The 17,442-nt window shown below is 35.9% G+C and overlaps 1 protein-coding gene and 1 long non-coding RNA gene across 17 annotated transcripts in view; both read left to right on the top strand.

Moving 5' to 3' along the window:
• Positions 1-17,442, top strand: part of DLC1 (DLC1 Rho GTPase activating protein) — a 465,100-nt gene that overhangs the window by 178,556 nt on the left and 269,102 nt on the right. For all 16 annotated transcript variants that reach the window (XM_085002957.1, XM_021077719.2, XM_085002956.1 and 13 more), the window contains one exon: positions 3,078-3,218. Coding sequence is in view for 10 of the 16 variants with exons in the window: in XM_021077719.2 (XP_020933378.1) it covers positions 3,078-3,218 (141 nt within the window). In the remaining 6 variants the exon portion in view is untranslated. The remainder of the gene's footprint in view (positions 1-3,077; positions 3,219-17,442) is intronic.
• Positions 11,017-17,151, top strand: LOC146395128 (uncharacterized). The gene is made up of 2 exons (XR_014831856.1): positions 11,017-14,791; positions 14,978-17,151. It is a non-coding gene; the product is annotated as an uncharacterized LOC146395128 (long non-coding RNA).

Genomic DNA, 17,442 nt, shown 5'->3' with positions numbered 1-17,442 from the left:
TGTATATCTTCTTTGGAGAAATGTCTATTCAGGTCTTTTGCCCATTTTTCCATTGATTGATTGGTTTTTTTTGCTGTTGAGTTGTATAAGTTGCTTATATATTCTAGAGATTAAGCCCTTGTCAGTTGCATCATTTGAAACTATTTTCTCCCATTCTGTAAGTTGTCTTTTTGTTTTCTTTTTGGTTTCCTTTGCTGTGCAAAAGCTTTTCAGTTTGATGAGGTCCCATGGGTTTATTTTTGCTCTAATTTCTATTGCTTTGGGAGACTGACCTGAGAAAATATTCATGATGTTGTATTTTTAACTTTCTGAGGAACCTTCTTCATACCTTTCCCTGTGGTGCCTGTACTAATTTACATACCTACCAACAATGCACTAGGATTCCCTTTTATCCACATTTTTGTCAACATTTACTATCTCTTGTCTCTTTTATAATAGCCATTCCACAGGTGTAAGAGTATATCCCATTGTAGTTTTAACTTTAATTTCCCTGATAACTGGTGATGTTAGGCATCTTTTAATGCATCTATTAGCCATTTTGTATGTCTTCTTTGGAAAGATATCTGTTCAGGTACTATGCCCATTTTTCAATCAGATTATTTGAATTTTTGCTGTTGAGTTGTATAAGTTCCTTACATATTTTGAATATTAATCCTTTGTGTGATATATTGTTTGCAAATATTTTCTCCCAATTCTACAGGCTTCCTCTTAATTCTGTTGATTGTTTCCTTTGCTGTGCTAAAGCCATTTAGTTTGATATAATCCCGCTTATTTATTTTTATTTTATTACTTGTGTTTTTGGTGTCATATCCAAAAAATTGTTGCCAAGATCAATATCAAGAAGTATTCTCTGTGTTTTCTCCTAGGAGTTTTACAGTTTCAGATTTTAAATTTACATCTTTAGTTCATTTTGAGTTAATTTTCATGAGTGGTCCAATTTCATTCATTAAAGTGTGAATATTCAATTTTCCCAACACCGTTCATTTAAAAGGCTCTTTTTCCACTTTGAGTATTCTTGGCTCCCATGTCAAATGTTAGTTGACCATATATGCATGCCTTTATTTCTGGGCTCTCTGTTCTTTTCCATTGGTCTGTGTGTCTGTTTTTATATGCCAGTACCATACTGTTTTGATTAGTATAGCATAATAACTGGAAATAAGGGAGTGTGAAGCCTCCAGCTTTGTTCTTCTTTCTCAAGATTGCTTTGGCTATCCAGGGACTTTTGTGGTTTCATACACATTTTAGGATTTTTTTTCCTATTTCTGTGAAAAAAAATGCCTTTGGAAATTTGACAGAGGTTGCACTGATTTTATAGATCACTTTGGGTAGCACGGACATTTTCACAATTTTAATTCTTCCAATTCATGCATATGTGATATCTTTCCATTTATTTGTCTTCTTCAGTTTCTTTCACCAATGTCTTATAGTTTTTAGTGTACAGCTCTTGCATCTCCTCAGTTAAATATTAATATTCCTCAGTCTGGTTCTTCTTTCATAAAACAATACTTAGTGAGCAGCATCTTCTATGTTCCAGGCAGTATTCTTAGCCTTTGGGGATGTATCAATGAATGAGACAAGAAAAGCCCTTGCTCTTATGACACATAGATTCCAACAGAGGGAGACTAATAAGAATTAGAAAAAGAATGAGTTGTAGATATGCGTACCTACATATGCATGTATACCTACATATTTATCTGAAGATAGATAAAGATAATTAGATACATACCTACATAGAGATGATAGATGGGTATATTTCTATTCTACAAATATAGAAGATAATTGTAGAAGATAAATAAGGTAATCAGTTTGTACAATACAGAATGATATGCTGTAGAGGTTGAAGAAAAGAAACTTAAAATGTCAAAAGATGCTTCTCTGATAGTCAAACTGAGAGTTGAGTAACAAGAAAACATCAACGAAGGGAAATACTCGGGCAAGGGACATTGAAGGACATAGCCCTTGCTGTAGAAACCAGCTTGATATACTAGAAGAACTGGCAAATTGCAAGTATGGAGGGAGCACACAGAAATAAGAGAATGGTAAAACGTAAGGCAGAGAGTCAGGGTACAAGGTAGGTAATTTTTAATCATGTGGGCCATGGTGAAGTGGAGGTATAGAAAGACTGGATATAAAGATATTTAACTCATAATTTCTCAGGTTAAAATTGTAGAGTGATGTGTGCCTCTACTGCCTCCACTTTGTGTTCTCCTCACCCTCCTCTGTTTTTGCAGGCCACCGTATCACACTAAGACACCATTTGGTAAATTAAATGCACAGTCTTTGTAGGGATTACTAAGTAATTGCTTTCATTCATCAGACATGTCTTATCCAAATAGTGTGCGCCAGTTGCTAAGAAGATGTGATAATATTAAAATTAATACTATTTACAGCAGTGCCTAACATTTAATGAAAATAATTATGTGCCTATTATATGCACTTTGTGTATGTCTTGCTTAATCCTCATAAAACTATGATTACGTGCTATTATTATAATTCTCATTTTCAAATGAGGGAATTCAGTCACACATGCAAACATAATTCCTGCCCTCAAATAGCTTATACTTAATTAGATAGACTTGAGCTAAATGATTCTAGGCCGTTATGGTAGGTGTCACCATGGAGAGCTGATGAAAGATCTCAGGTCATAGAAGAAAATGAGGAAAGTAGAAGTGAGAACTGTCTTTTCATTTGACATCCATGACCCTGTTGCATGAGGGATGTGAAGTGAGTCACTCAAGGTCACACAGCAAGCAAGGGTTGTCTATGGGCTTCTACCTCCTGACTTGTTGCAGTGCCCTAGTTAGCTGCCATTACTACCCCCTTCCAATGTACAATAAACTGTTAAATTATCAAAGTAGTAAACTACCTCTTTGTCAGTATTTGCATTCCCAAATCATTCTCTCTCTAAGGAGTACCATTGTTAATGCAAAATAATGTGTGATTATGGATGACATGTCATGACTCTTTGATGTATCAGTGTGTGTTGAGAGAAGGAGAAGGTGGAAAGGTGTTGGAGGCAAGGAGAAAGGCACATACAGAGTGGACATGCCCTTCACATCGATGTATTTGTTTTATAGGATCTGGAATCAGGATCTGAGAGTGGAGCAGATACCACTTCTATAAATCAGACACAAATAAATTTGCCTTCTAACACCGAGTCTACTGACCTACCATTTTCCACCCCAGTAACCAGTTCTGGAACCAAGCCCAAGTCTACGGTAAGTTGTAAATGATAACAGTCAGTTTCAACCTAAAGTGTTGATGATCGTCAGGTAAGAGTTGATATCTTATCCATTCAACATAGAAGAAATACTCTTGGATTCTTAGTTGCAGTGACTTGATGGTATTTAATTAAGTACACCCAACATATGCTTTTGTTTTGTAAATGATTATATAATTACTAAAATAGTCACTGTTCCAGAATTATGCTGGAAATACGGCATTAAATTTTGTTCCTGGATACTCAGAACTTTAAAGAACCAGGAATGCAAAATCTTAAGATGATTCTTCTTGTATTATTATCCTGACTACACTTTCCACTTGAAAATTAATGGATGGATGGATGGATAGTTTAAAAAGGCATAGATAGGTATATAAGATCACATACATGATAAGTTTCATATGAGTATTAAATGACATAGCACATATCAAGTGCTTAGTGAAATTTTTGGCACAGAAAAAATACTGAACAAATGTAAGCTACTAGAATAATTGTTATGATGCTTCATGGACTCTACAATGCTACAAAAACCAGTGAAAAAGAAAATTACCACATATAATAGCATAGCACAGTGAAGTGTGAATAAAAGACATCTTCCTTTAAGTAAAAAGTTGAACTGCAACAAGAAAGCAGTATTTGACTCTAAGGGTAACATTTATGGAGGAAGTAATTACTACTTCAAATATCTAAAGTCCTAGCAGCTCTAAAATAACCTTTCCTAGTTTAGTGAAAATCGTAGTGTCATGTTATTTTTCTAAATGCCCATGTTAGCTTAACACAGAGAAACAATTTTGGACTGCTTTTTTGCCTGCCTTTAAAATAAACAGTAAATCTGAAATAAAATTCAAAAGAGAACACTTGAATTTAAAAACAGAGTAGAGGAGTTCCCATCGTGGCTCAATGGTTAACGAATCTGACTAGGAACCGCGAGGTTGTGGGTTCGATCCCTGGCCTTGCTCAGTGGGTTAAGGATCCAGCGTTGCCATGAGCTGTGGTGTAGGTTGCAGACATGGCTCAGATCCTTCATTGCTGTGGCTCTGGTGTAGGCCAGCGGCTACAGCTCCAATTTGACCGGGAACCTCCATATGCCTATGCTGCAGGAGCAGCCCAAGAAATGGCAAAAAGACAAAAAAAAAAAAACAGTAGATACGTTCCATTGCAGAATGTCTTGATGCAAAAGGCTTGGAGAGCAATAAAAAATATATTCTCTGTCTTTAAATATCTCACAGTCTAGCACTGAGGGGGAGGAGGCATGTAAACAGTGAAATGCAAAGACGTGCTCTATGTATTGGAAATAGGAGGAGCCAGTGACATACTACTCAATGCTATTTTGTGACACACTAGAAAAATAGGCTCAAAAATAATGTGCGCCAGCAGGCAAACTGCAGTGATTTGGTGCTCTTTTTTTTTCCACAATGGGTAGAGAAGGTTGAAATGCAAAACTCAAATATGAAATCCAACAATCTCATTTCACCATATCCTTATTAAGAAAAAAGATAAAAGCCTCTTAACAGTTTTAGCTTGACGGTTTAGGAAACTTTGGAGCCTTGGTTTTCAGAACACTGGAGACAAGTGTGGGGCTGATATATAAGAAGGCAGTAGAAAGGAAGGTGCATTCCTTTTTAAAGGTATTTATGCTAAATTTGCTTTTTTAAGCATCTTCTATTGTCCTAAGGAGTGATATTTTCACTCTAATATTTATTCCATGTTCATCTTTTGCTTTAGTTACCTTTGGTATCCACTAGTTTTCCCTTGAAACATACATATTTTGGTATGTGGTCCCCTTATTATTGGTAACAATCACTGCAGCTCTGTGTGCAATTCCTTAGCCTTTCTTCAATACTCCCATGTTTGTACATGTGATCAATATATTTCCATTAAGGCATGTGCATATTTTTATGGTAACCAACTTCAGTAGAATTTTAGAATAAGAACCATAAAGCTATCAGTTTTCCTAGGACTTTAATCCTTTAGAGTACTTTGTGATGGGTTTTTTTCAAATTTTTTCCTCATGTTGCCATATCTATTGACCAAACTCTTCATCCTACAGGCAAAATAAAAACTTAAAATCAATTATTGAACAGGAACATATTTTGATGCACCACAATCAAGCATCAACTGCAAAGTACAATTGGATATGAAGACATATCCACTTGTTCAGGTGTGATTCCTTACCTGGATACAAGATCACAGCTTTGTAGTGAGGCCACAGTCCCACTAGTCAGTGAGCAGTGAGAATCATTATGCAATTGACTCAGCCTTGAAACACAGTATTCCACTTCAAAACACCCCAAACCTGCATAATGCAGCCTGACCAAAGCCATAGGTAGAATTAGATAACTGGACACACAACTCTGTTCGGCTACCAAACTGTAATTTAAGTCAAATTCTCTAGCCAGCCATGAGAAGTACTCAGGAGGAGCAGAAAACACTCCATTGGCAAAGGCAGCTGACTTTTAGGAAATTTCTTAAAGAAAACATCGAATGAAAAAATATAACTTGAGAGTTCTCATTGTGGCACAGCGAAAGCGAATCCGACTAGGAACCATGAGGTTGCGGGTTTGATCCCTGGCCTCACTCAGTGGGCTAAGGATACGGTGTTGCCATGAGCTGTGGTGTAGGTTGCAGACGTGGCTCAGATCTGCTGTTGTCTCAGCTCTGGCATAGGCCCGCAGCTGTAGCTCTGATTAGACCCCCTAGCCTGGGAACCTCCATATGCCGTGGGTGCGGCCCTAAAAAAAAGACAAAACAAAAATGTAGCTTGAAGAAACAGGCTTTTGTTTTGGAGGAAGGGCTGTTTTAATGTGGGCATATGTATTTTATTTGTTGCTGTTTTTATTATTTTGAGTATTCCTTTTTTACTAACATTAGAAAATGTCTTGCGTCATGGGTCAATTTTGTGTTTTTATTTTTTCCTGGGTAAAAATATTAAAAGAAAGAATTTTACCTATTTTCATGAGAGATTGAACAGTTACGTCTCCCTTTAATTTGGATCTTAGGGAAGAAATGATGTACACTGGTGATCTGGTTACCTTGTGAAAAAAGAGAAAACTCTTCTATCCTACAAAGCTGGTCTTTTCACCATGACCTAAAATTCAGTTTTACTAAGTAGAAACATTAAATTCAAAGAACATCTACTTTTAACATCCATCTAAAATGAATTAACCTTCTGCTGCATAATGTCACATTTTTACAGAATGCTTACTTTCATTTCAAAATTATTTAATGTTACATTTGATTTGCTGCTGTGAAGTCTATTTATAATGGTGACTAACTACCACAAATATTTGGCTTCCCTTTTGTATGTAAGGTCTCTGGATTTCTGAATACTTATTTTTTCACTAAGATTTCTACTTTTATATCTATTATTAGAAGATGACCAATGAACAATCTTCGGATTTTTCATAAATACCATGTATATGTGATGCTGAAAGTTGGTCGTTAATGTAGATTTCTGAGAAGTATTTGACACAAAAAATAAAAGGTAGGATATCCACTACCAAAACAAACAAACAAACAAACAAAAAACCCCTAGGACAAACAAGATCTGGAGCTTCGTGACAAAAATCTCATTGATTTCTTTTCTTTTCTTTTCTTTTCTTTTCTTTTCTTTTCTTTTCTTTTCTTTTCTTTTCTTTTTTGTGATCATTTTATGTCTCTACCCACAGCATATGGAGATTCCCAGGCTAGGGGTCGAATCCAAGCTGTAGCTGCCTGCCTACACCAGGGCCATAGCACGTGGGATCCGAGCCACATCTGAGACCAGCACCACAGCTCACGGCAGCGCCAGATCCTTACCCCACTGATGGAGGCCAGGGATCAAACCTACATCCTCATAGATACTACTCAGATTCATTTCTGCTGAACCATGACGGGAACTCCTGATTTCTTTCTTAAATTCTTTGTTTTGTCCCTTTTAATCAGTCTCATAATGCCCTTCACACTAGACCCCTCTGCAAATAGCCCCTGATTAGTGTTGGTGGTCATTAAATCACTATGAATCATACATATATTATATAGTGCTTTCATTCACTGTAGAACAACATTCTGACACCCTTCTCACCAGGGTTTTCAGTTGCTTGAGTTGTTCCTGTATTAATTAATAAAATTGTTGTTACATTGTTACAAGAAATATTTTAAAGCTGGGCACTAAAACCTCAGAGGTGTTATATTTGTTGTTTTTCTTATGGATACTGATTATAGAGTTCCCGTTGTGACTCAGCAGGTTAAGATCTCAACTAGCTAGTACTCATGAGGATGTGGGTTTGATCCCTGGCCTCGCCCAGTGGGTTAAGGATCCAGCACTGCCACAAGCTGTGGTATAGGTTGCAGATGCATCTCCGATTCGACCCCTAGCTTCAGGAACTTCCATATGCCACAGGTGCAGCCCTAAAAAGAAAAAAATAGAAGATACTGATTAGTGTTGGTGGTCATTAAATCACTATTAATCATACATATATTAAGAAAGAGACCAAGCCTGAGATAAGTAAACAACATATTTCATTTGTAAAGTAATTACTGGAGGACCAGGGAGGGTACTCTGCCATGTAGAGTAACATCAGTTTCATGGAGAAGACAACACCAGTTGTCGCCATATGATAGAATTCTGACCACAAGGATGAAACCTTCATAATTTGGCATGTTGCAACCCCAGCTAGACAAAGAAGCTTTAAGGTCATCCTAAAATAGCCAAAGGAATGTTGGAAGATGTTGGCATTCATATCAGAATGTATTGAACACTGGAGTTATAAAAAAAAAAACCCTCCTTTGAAGATATCAAAACACCGGAAATTATTAACATTTTCGGTTTGTCTCGCCTTTTTAGGGCTACGCCCTCAGCATATTGAAGTTCCCAGGCTAGGAGTCAAATAGGATCTGTTGGAGCTGGCCTACACCACAGCCCTAACAACACAGGATCTGAGCCGTGTCTGTGACCTACACCACAGCTCACAGCAATGCTGAATCCTTAACCCACTGAGTGAGGCCAGGGATTGAACCCACATCTTCATGGATACTAGTCAGGACTAGTCAAGCTGAGCCACGATGAGAACTCCCTAACGTCGTTCATTATTGTAATTGCTACAGGGTAAAAAAAAAAAAAAAAAAAAAAAAAAAAAGCAGGTATGTCTTATTGCTCAAGTTGGCAGCAGTAGTTATTTTTTTTATATAATTTTTTTTTATTTTCCCACTGTACAGCAAGGGGGTCAGGTTATTCTTACATGTATACATTACAATTACATTTTTTCCCCCACCCTTTCTTCTGTTGCAACATGGGTATCTAGACATAGTTCTCAATGCTATTCAGCAGGATCTCCTTGTAAATCTATTCTAAGTGGTGTCTGATAAGCCCAAGCTCCCGATCCCTCCCACTCCCTCCCCCTCCCATCAGGCAGCCACAAGTCTCTTCTCCAAGTCCATGATTTTCTTTTCTGAGGAGATGTTCATTTGTGCTGGATATTAGATTCCAGTTATAAGTGATATCATATGGTATTTGCCTTTGTCTTTCTGGCTCATTTCACTCAGTATGAGATTCTCTAGTTCCATCCACGTTGCTGCAAATGGCATGATGTCATTCTTTTTTATGGCTGAGTAGTATTCCATTGTGTATATATACCACATCTTCCGAATCCAATCCTCTGTCGATGGACATTTGGGTTGTTTCCATGTCCTGGCTATTGTGAATAGTGCTGCCAGTCAGAATGGCCATCATTAATAAATCCACAAATAACAAGTGCTGGAGGGGCTGTGGAGAAAAGTGAACCCTCCTGCACTGTTGGTGGGAATGGAAACTGGTACAGCCACTATGGAGAACAGTTTGGAGATACCTTAGAAATCTATCCATAGAACTTCCATATGACCCCGCAATCCCACTCTTGGGCATCTATCCGGACAAAACTCTACTTGAAAGAGACACGTGCGCACCCGCATGTTCATGGCAGCAGTAGTTCTAATTCCACAGACCAAATACACCCCTAATCTTTCATCATTACCACTAAGATGGCAATGAGCTAGATGAGATGGTGGGGAGCATCAGCTCCTGGAGAGGGCGAGAGCTAAGGGGAGGCAGAATGCCACCCAATCAGAGACCCCCAATTCCTCTCAAGGGTGGTTCAGAATAAATTCTACCTAAACACTGCTGGAGGATGACCGGAATAAAGCTTAAAGGGTATGCCCTGAATTCAAGTTCATGATCATTTCTAGATGACTTTAAAAAAAGAAAGGACTGCAGTGCCACAGTCAGCCTGATATTTTAGCCAGTTTTACCAACAATTCCAAAAATTGCTTGATTGGCGCAATATAGTGAAGAAAAGTAAATCTCAATAGAATTCCAAAATACAACTATTTATATTATGGTCAACTTAGTGAGGCATTTTCATATAATCTACCATTTTTCTCCCTTCTGGCATGATGGAAGCAAACGGTAATTTTCAGCTCTGACATTCACTTGTCAGTAGTGTTGTCCTCACTAAAAAAGCATAAATGTTTTGAAGTAGAGGTTAAAGGAGGGTAATGATGTTGTGTGTGAATTTTTACATTGTTATTTTTAAATAATGCTAGTTTTCCTTTTATTCATCCAATGAGATGTGGTCTGATTTACATTCTTCTTAAAATTATCAATTTATATTTTGACCATTATGCACATAATAACTGTAAATTATCACTCATAATATTTCTATGAGTCTATTCCTAAACCTGGTAAAAGCAGAGACTATAGGAACATGAACTTTAGGAAATATCCAAAAGCTTAATCAGGATAATAATCATGGAGAAAAAGTATTCTCTGTCCATTTGGTAAAATATCAAAAATAAAAAGAACAAGCAGTTTGGAGTGCATACAATATAGCAAAAACTATATTGTGGACTAGTAAGGAATCCTCATCACAGTCTTTGAGGTCGATGTTGTTATTACCTTGAGTTCATAGGTGAGGAAACTGGAACTTGTAATGGCCAATAAAGTTTCCTGCGGTCTCCCTGCTAGTCAGGGCCAGGGTCAGGAGGACACCCAGAACTTCCATGATCCTAAACACTGCATTATACAGAGATTCACATGCTAACAACCTGGCTTCAGAACCAGTATAAATTGATTTAGGACTAGTTATTATGTCAGAAAAAAAAATCACTAATGTTTCAATTTTCAAAGTGCAAAAGAACAACTTCATTGATCAATAAGGAATTAGGTCATCAGAACATGGTAGCAGTTACATTGTTCTAACATCATTTTCAATTCATCTATCCACCACAGATTATTACGTGTGTGTATGTATATATATATATATATATATATATTTGTGTATGTGTGTATCAGATTATGTATACATATGTGGGTAGATGTATGTGTGTGTGTGTGTGTGTGTGTGTGTGTGTATCCATTCCCTGACATTATTTTCCAAAACACTGTGTTGAATACTTCTTAACCATTTGGTTAAATTTTAATGGAACCAATTAGTAATTATGAGGTTCATATATACTCATATTATCATTCAGTATAAATTTTAATGACATATTTATTACTTTTGTATAAAACTCTAACTCAGGATAAACACATAAACCACAAATGCAGACTTAGTCATTGTTACTGGGTTTGGAGTGTGGTGGCATATGCATCTGGAATAGGAAACTTGAGGTTTGAACAGAGCTGAGAAAGAGTTTCAAAAAGAAATGCTCACCAGGTAGAAGGACAGAGGTTAATGAGCTCCTTTAATAAACAATATCAACTTGTTAAATGGTGCGTGCGTAAAAGGAGGACTTCCATGTAAGACTGCTAAAGAATAAAACATAAATTCCATAACATATTGTTTTGATGGAGAGTTATTTGTAAAGATATCATAGACAATCTGATTAGGGGTCTGCATTAACCCATGATGAATTAGCCACACTCAATTAGAAAAAGAATTCCTAACCTAGAATTTATGGATGGATTTAGGACAAAACCCCACAAATTTGTATTTGACATTATGTATACATGTTACCATTTACACACAGGAAGGCTGTCAATATCTTCATCAGATTCTCAGAAGACCCTACAAGGCCCCCATAAAGAAATGCTTATTCAAGTTTTGGTGATTCAATCAGTTATCCAGTGAAGAGAAAGATGAATATGTCAACATATTTATTACAAATAATACACTTCAGTCACTTTCCTGTCAAAGGATCTGAAGCTCCGGTTTATTTCCTAGTGGAAAATTCCACATATCACCTTTGCAATAAATTAGGCAATGTTTCATGGATATGTGAAAACTGATTCTGCTATGAAACTATAACATATTTTTGGCATTTGTCCCCATTATACAGTGTATTAATGAAATTAAAACTGATCCAACAAAAAGAAGAAAAACCATCAGAGGTTTCCCACAATACTTCCAGTATAAATCAATTTTATCTCTAAATGTAATCACATACTCATATATATATATGATCATTAATCTAAAGTTATGTTTGTGACATATTAAATAGCAGGCACTAAAATTGAAAAAAAGCAACATGTAAATTTGGGAGTCCAAATCACACCATTTTCAAGTATCATTTAAAACCCAACTCATATGCAGATTTTAGTGGGTCTCTATTTTGTTTTACCCGGATATTTTGTATTTTTGCTTAAGTGATTATCAGATATTGATTTTTAACAAAGCTAATAATTTTCTCTAATGATGTCCACTATTTAAAACAAAATACAGGGATAAAGCATTGTCTTTTTTTACAAATAGGAAATACAAATATTCCTTTTTACTGAACGCTTAGGGAAAATGTAAAGTAATACATAAAATGGACTAGAATTTTATGACTATTTGTATTTTGTAATGTCACATATGATAAGTAAAGAAAACAGCATACTAAAAGGAAAAGCTATACACATAGAATTCTTTAAAAGGTCAGCTTCTTCTGAAACATCAACAAATTTGAATTAATACAGTTTACCACTAATAAATGCAAACAAAAGTGTAATGGTCTTAGAAAAATGCCTTTAACTGTAATGCTTATGAATGTGGCAATTTAATTTTGACATAGCCAAGCAATAACATTAAAGTATGTAGATTTTTAAAGAAATATTTTTCTTTGTTCACTAAAATCCTCATTGTTTATGAGAAAGAAAATAAGGCTAGATTCACAGCTTTTTTTTAAGGAAAACTGAGCTATGGGAGAGCTGGAAGGAATATATCCTAAAAGTAAATCATTCTGTGATTATTATAATATTTCTTAGCATTCTAATTCTAAAGCACAAAAGATTCCATTCACATATTATGGATTTTGAAATAATAAATATATAGTTCATTAACTGTGGGCTTTGAAAAGTAGAAACATTTTCCATAACCATTTGCTTTTATATTTAAAATAATTCAAAATTCCCTCATTTCTTGTGTTTGAAGATACGGACATCAGTTTCCAATCCATTCACACCTCAGTTTATGACAGTCTTGTTTGAGATGTGTTATTTGATCTCCACAATGACCTCCTGATGTAAGACTTTTCGCTTTGAATCTAGGAGTTTCATTGTGCCGAGAATAAGTATAACTTGCATCCAGATGAACTGATCCTGATCCTTAATGCTAAAGTCTGAACGTATGGTATTCAGGTAACGTTTTGAGCTGGAAAATTGTTTCTCTGTCTTGTTTATGTTTCATTTATAATAACCTGGTTAATTAGATATCTGAAGCAAAATTTCTACAACCAAAAGAAAAATGGGGAAATGGAACATAAACATGTAAACGATGGGACAGTTAGAACTGAATAGATTCCATTAGGGCAAGAAATAGTAAAAAAAAAAAAAAAAAAAAAAAAAACCTCTGCAACCTAAGATTTGGTCATATGAATAGTAGTTTTGTATGTTATCATCATTACAATGAGAAAAATTTAGTTTTTCCATGTGCTGATGTTACTTCTCGAATCCAGCTCATATTTTCATCCAAGAGAAATAACAACTTCCAGTTATTTCTGAGCAATGTAAAATGGCAAGCCAACAGCATGCCACATCACAGCAACCAAGAATATAATTCACAGCACTGAGCAGAAATAATAACCCGTAAGCCACTTTCACAGAGCTTTCTTCATTTCAAACCAAGTTCTCCCAAAGTTCTAATTACATATTCAATGTTTCCATTTTTTCTAATTCCCTGCTTTGATTTTTTGATTGATAATTAATTCCACCTCTGGCATCTGAATGGCCTCCATACTCACTTTTTTCCCTGCTTTCCATTATGGCTGCTTAGAAGACATTGAATGTAGTTCCCTGTGCTATACAATAGGACCTTGTTGTTCATCCATTCTATATACAATAGTTTGCATCTGCTAGTCCTAAACTCCCAATCCAAACCTCCTCTGGCCCCTCCTCCTTGGCAACCACAAGTCTGTTCTCTGTGTCCACGAGTATGTTTCTGTTTCATAGATGAGTTCATTAGTGTGTGTCACATTTTAGATTCCGCATATAAGTGATATCATATAGTATTTGTCTTTCTCTTTCTGACTTACTTCACTTTGTATGATAATCTATGTCCATCCACGTTGCTGCAAATGACATCATTTCATTCTTTTTGTGGCTGAATAGTATTCCATTTTGTATACGTACTACATCTTCTTTATCCACTCATCCGTTGATGGACATTTAGGTTGTTTCTATGTCTTTGCTATTGTGAATAGTTCTGCTATGAACATAGGGGTGCATGTATCTTTTTGAATTATAGTTTTGTCCAGATATATGCCCAGGAGTGGGATTGCTGGACCATATGTCAACTCTAATTTTAGTATTTTAAGGAACCTCCATACTGTTATCCATAGTGGCTGCATTACCTTACATTCCACCAACAGTGCACTCACTTCTTAAAGACTGTTAAAGTCAGGTGAAGTGTTTAACTGGGGATTCCATATGACTATTCTATAGCTGTTTTACAAAGTTTTCATGGAGGGCTTTTGTGACTATAGTTTTGATCTGTCTACTGCATACCAGATTTCTAAATGAAAAAGTAAAAACAGTAACCAAGCATTTGAGGATTCTGAATATCACACCTCTAAACAATTGGAGTAATATAACAAAAATATGAAAATAAAGGAATCATTTATTCTTTATCTTCATGGTGTCTTAAGACACAATCACTTGAAAATACCAATATTCTTGATATTTTGGTTATTTAATGAGTATTTTATATGCCGGTTTCTTTTTTATTTTTGAATGAATGAATTATTCATATTCCTTAGATTATTGTTGCCACTGTCACTTTTTAATGATTCTCTACTCTTTCCCCTGTGATAGCTTGGTATAATCCAGTCAACTTTTTTTTTATTACTCAATGAATTTATTACATTTATAGTTGTACAATGATCATAACAATCCAATTTTATAGGATTTCCATCCCACAACCCCAGTGCATCCCCCTACTCCCAAAACTATTTCCTTTGGGAACCATAAGTTTTTCAAAGTCTGTGAGTCAGTATCTGTTCTGCAAAGAAGTTCATTCTGTCCTTTTTTCAGATTCCACATGTCAGTGATAGCATATGATGTTGGTGTCTTATTGTATGGCTGACTTCACTTAGCATGATAATTTCTAGGTTCATCCATGTTGCTAAAAATGTTGATATTTTGTTCCTTTTTTTTTTTTTTTTGTCTTTTGTCTTTTGTCTTTTGTTGTTGTTGTTGCTATTTCTTGGGCCGCTCCCGCGGCATATGGAGGTTCCCAGGCTAGGGGTCCAATCGGAGCTGTAGCCACCGGCCTACGCCAGAGCCACAGCAACGCGGGATCCGAGCCGTGTCTGCAACCTACACCACAGCTATTTTGTTCCTTTTAATGGCTGAGTAATATTCCATTGTATAAATGTACCACATCTTCTTGATCCACTCCTGTCGATGGACATTTAGGTTGTTTCCATGTCTTGGCTATTGCAAATAGTGCTGCAATGAACACTGGAGTACATGTGTCTTTTCGAGTCATGGTTTTCTCTGGATAGATGCCCAGGAGTGGGATTACTGGATCAAATGGTGCTGGGAAAACTGGACAGCCACATGTAGAAGAATGAAATTAGAATACTCCCTAACATCGTACACAAAAATAAACTCAGAATGGATTAAAAACCTAGATATAAGACCAGATACTATAAAACTCTTAGAGGAAAACATAGGCCAACACTCTCCAACATAAAGGACAGCTACATGTTCTCAGATCCACCTCTTAGAGTAATGACAGTAAAGTCAAAAATAAACAAATGGGACTTAATTAAACTTAAAAGTTTCTGCACAGCAAAGGAAATCCAGTCAACTTCTTGATTAGTAAATTCCTTCAAAGGAAAATCTATTCATGCTCATGAAAACAACTCCAGTTGTTTCCTTTTTACCATAGATTACTTCATCCATTTTATTTTGTTGTTATGTTGATTCATTTTGAAAATTCTACCTTTGTGTATATACTGTAGTAATTTACTGAATGGGTATTTACCAAATCATTCATACTGTGAAATGCAGAGAATCATACACACAGGAAGTAATAACAATCCGTCAGTGCTGTTCAGACTGTGTGTTCTGGGCATCCCCATAACTGCCTTCCCCCATTTACCCCAGTCAGACTTATTTACTTTAATCCCTTTTATAGATTAGCCTTCTGATTAAGATCTTCTTTGATCAATCCATAGGATTAAATTTCTTTAAATCCTTAAACAAATTATGTGGGTGAGAAAAATATTGGGGAATTTTTTCTTGGGTCCAGACAGCCTCTTATTATATATGTCTGCTACATTTCCAAAAGCATCCTGGTGAAACTGCCCCTAGAACTTCTCTGCTGCTGGAGGGGCACGTTCACTGCTAAAGTTTCATCATCACTAAGTCATGAGCTCTGAGTGCCAATAAGAAACAAAAACAAGAGTTCCTGTAGTGGTGCAGCGGAAACGAATCCGACTAGGAACCATGAGGTTGCTGGTTTGAACCCTGGCCTTGCTCATTGGTTAAGGATCCAGCGTTGTGGTGTAGGTTGCAGATGTGGCTTGGATCTGGCGTTGCTGTGGCTGCAGTGTAGGCCGGCAGCTATGGCTCCGATTAGACTCCTAGCCTGGGAACCTCCTTATGCCACAGGTGCAGCCCTAAAAAGACAAAAAAAAAAAAAAAAAAAAAAAGAAAAGAAAAGAAAAGAAACAAACACATTTGGGAGAGAGCAGACTCCAGATCAGAGCAACTTGACTTAGCCTGTATCTGGAATTTCTGCTGGTCCAGATCATTACATTCTATAATTCAGACATCAGACTGTAGATAGATAGTTTCACTTTTTTTTTTTTTACTGTCTATTGGGGAGTCAAATCAGAATTTTAAATAACTTTAGATTGATAAAAACATTTAGAATTCAGAGCTAATTTAATTTCCACTTAAATGTATTTGCTACACAAATATTTACTAAGTATTAAATTTTACATTTTGAGCTTCATGAATATATCAAGATTGGGCAATCTTCTCCCTACTTATAGCAAACTTATAGATTTTTCTGTATTAAATGGAATATTATTAACACTATGATGTTAATATATTAACATTATTATTAACAATACTATTAACAATATTATTAATACCATGATGTCTACATATATTTTTGTCAGCATTTTTAATATTCTCTTATATAGTTACATTGACCAAAAAGAACTTGCATATTTGTTAGAGAGAATTTTTTCATTTCTAGTAAATATGAATTTTTAAAATATGTATTAGACATTTGAACAACTTACCTTAATCAGAATGTAAAGAACATTATTAGCCATGTGTAATATATCTAACAGATATATTCATGTCCTTATGAAATTATTCTACATTTTATTAAACAAAGCCTTTCTAATTTATAATGTAGCTGAACTCTAATACTTTTAAAGTTATGAACATTAATGTTATGAAACAATTCTTTTTTTTTTTTCAAAAAAAAATTAAACTGTAAGAACTCAATATGGCCACTGTGCTAGGCACTAGGATAAAATTTAAGGAAAAAAAGATGGGGAAATTACATGATTGGAATCTTTGGAATCAGACTCTGGGGCCAAAAATTGCCCAGAGTAGCTTTATTGGTGCGTGTTCTTGGGAGATGGACATGCATGGAAGTGAGGAAGGCAGAGGGCGGAGTTGGTTGAGCTACAATGCAGTAACAGTTACAGCCTCAGCTGATTCTCTGGAGCTCTCTGGAGCTTGTGTGGCCCTTCAGGGTTGTCCCAAATTGAGACAAGGAGGTTGGATCCCTGCACCAGTCAACTATGGGTCTTATGCTGCTTCT

This window comes from Sus scrofa, chromosome 17 (genome assembly GCF_054392235.1).
Source record: "Sus scrofa isolate SSC_HxYL_T2T_F1_AM1 chromosome 17, Sscrofa_HxYL_maternal_Yorkshire_Landrace_v2.0, whole genome shotgun sequence".
In the NCBI taxonomy this organism is placed as follows: domain Eukaryota; kingdom Metazoa; phylum Chordata; class Mammalia; order Artiodactyla; family Suidae; genus Sus; species Sus scrofa.
The sequence above is the reverse complement of the archived record's forward strand: the minus strand, read 5'-3'. Positions and strand labels throughout refer to the sequence as shown.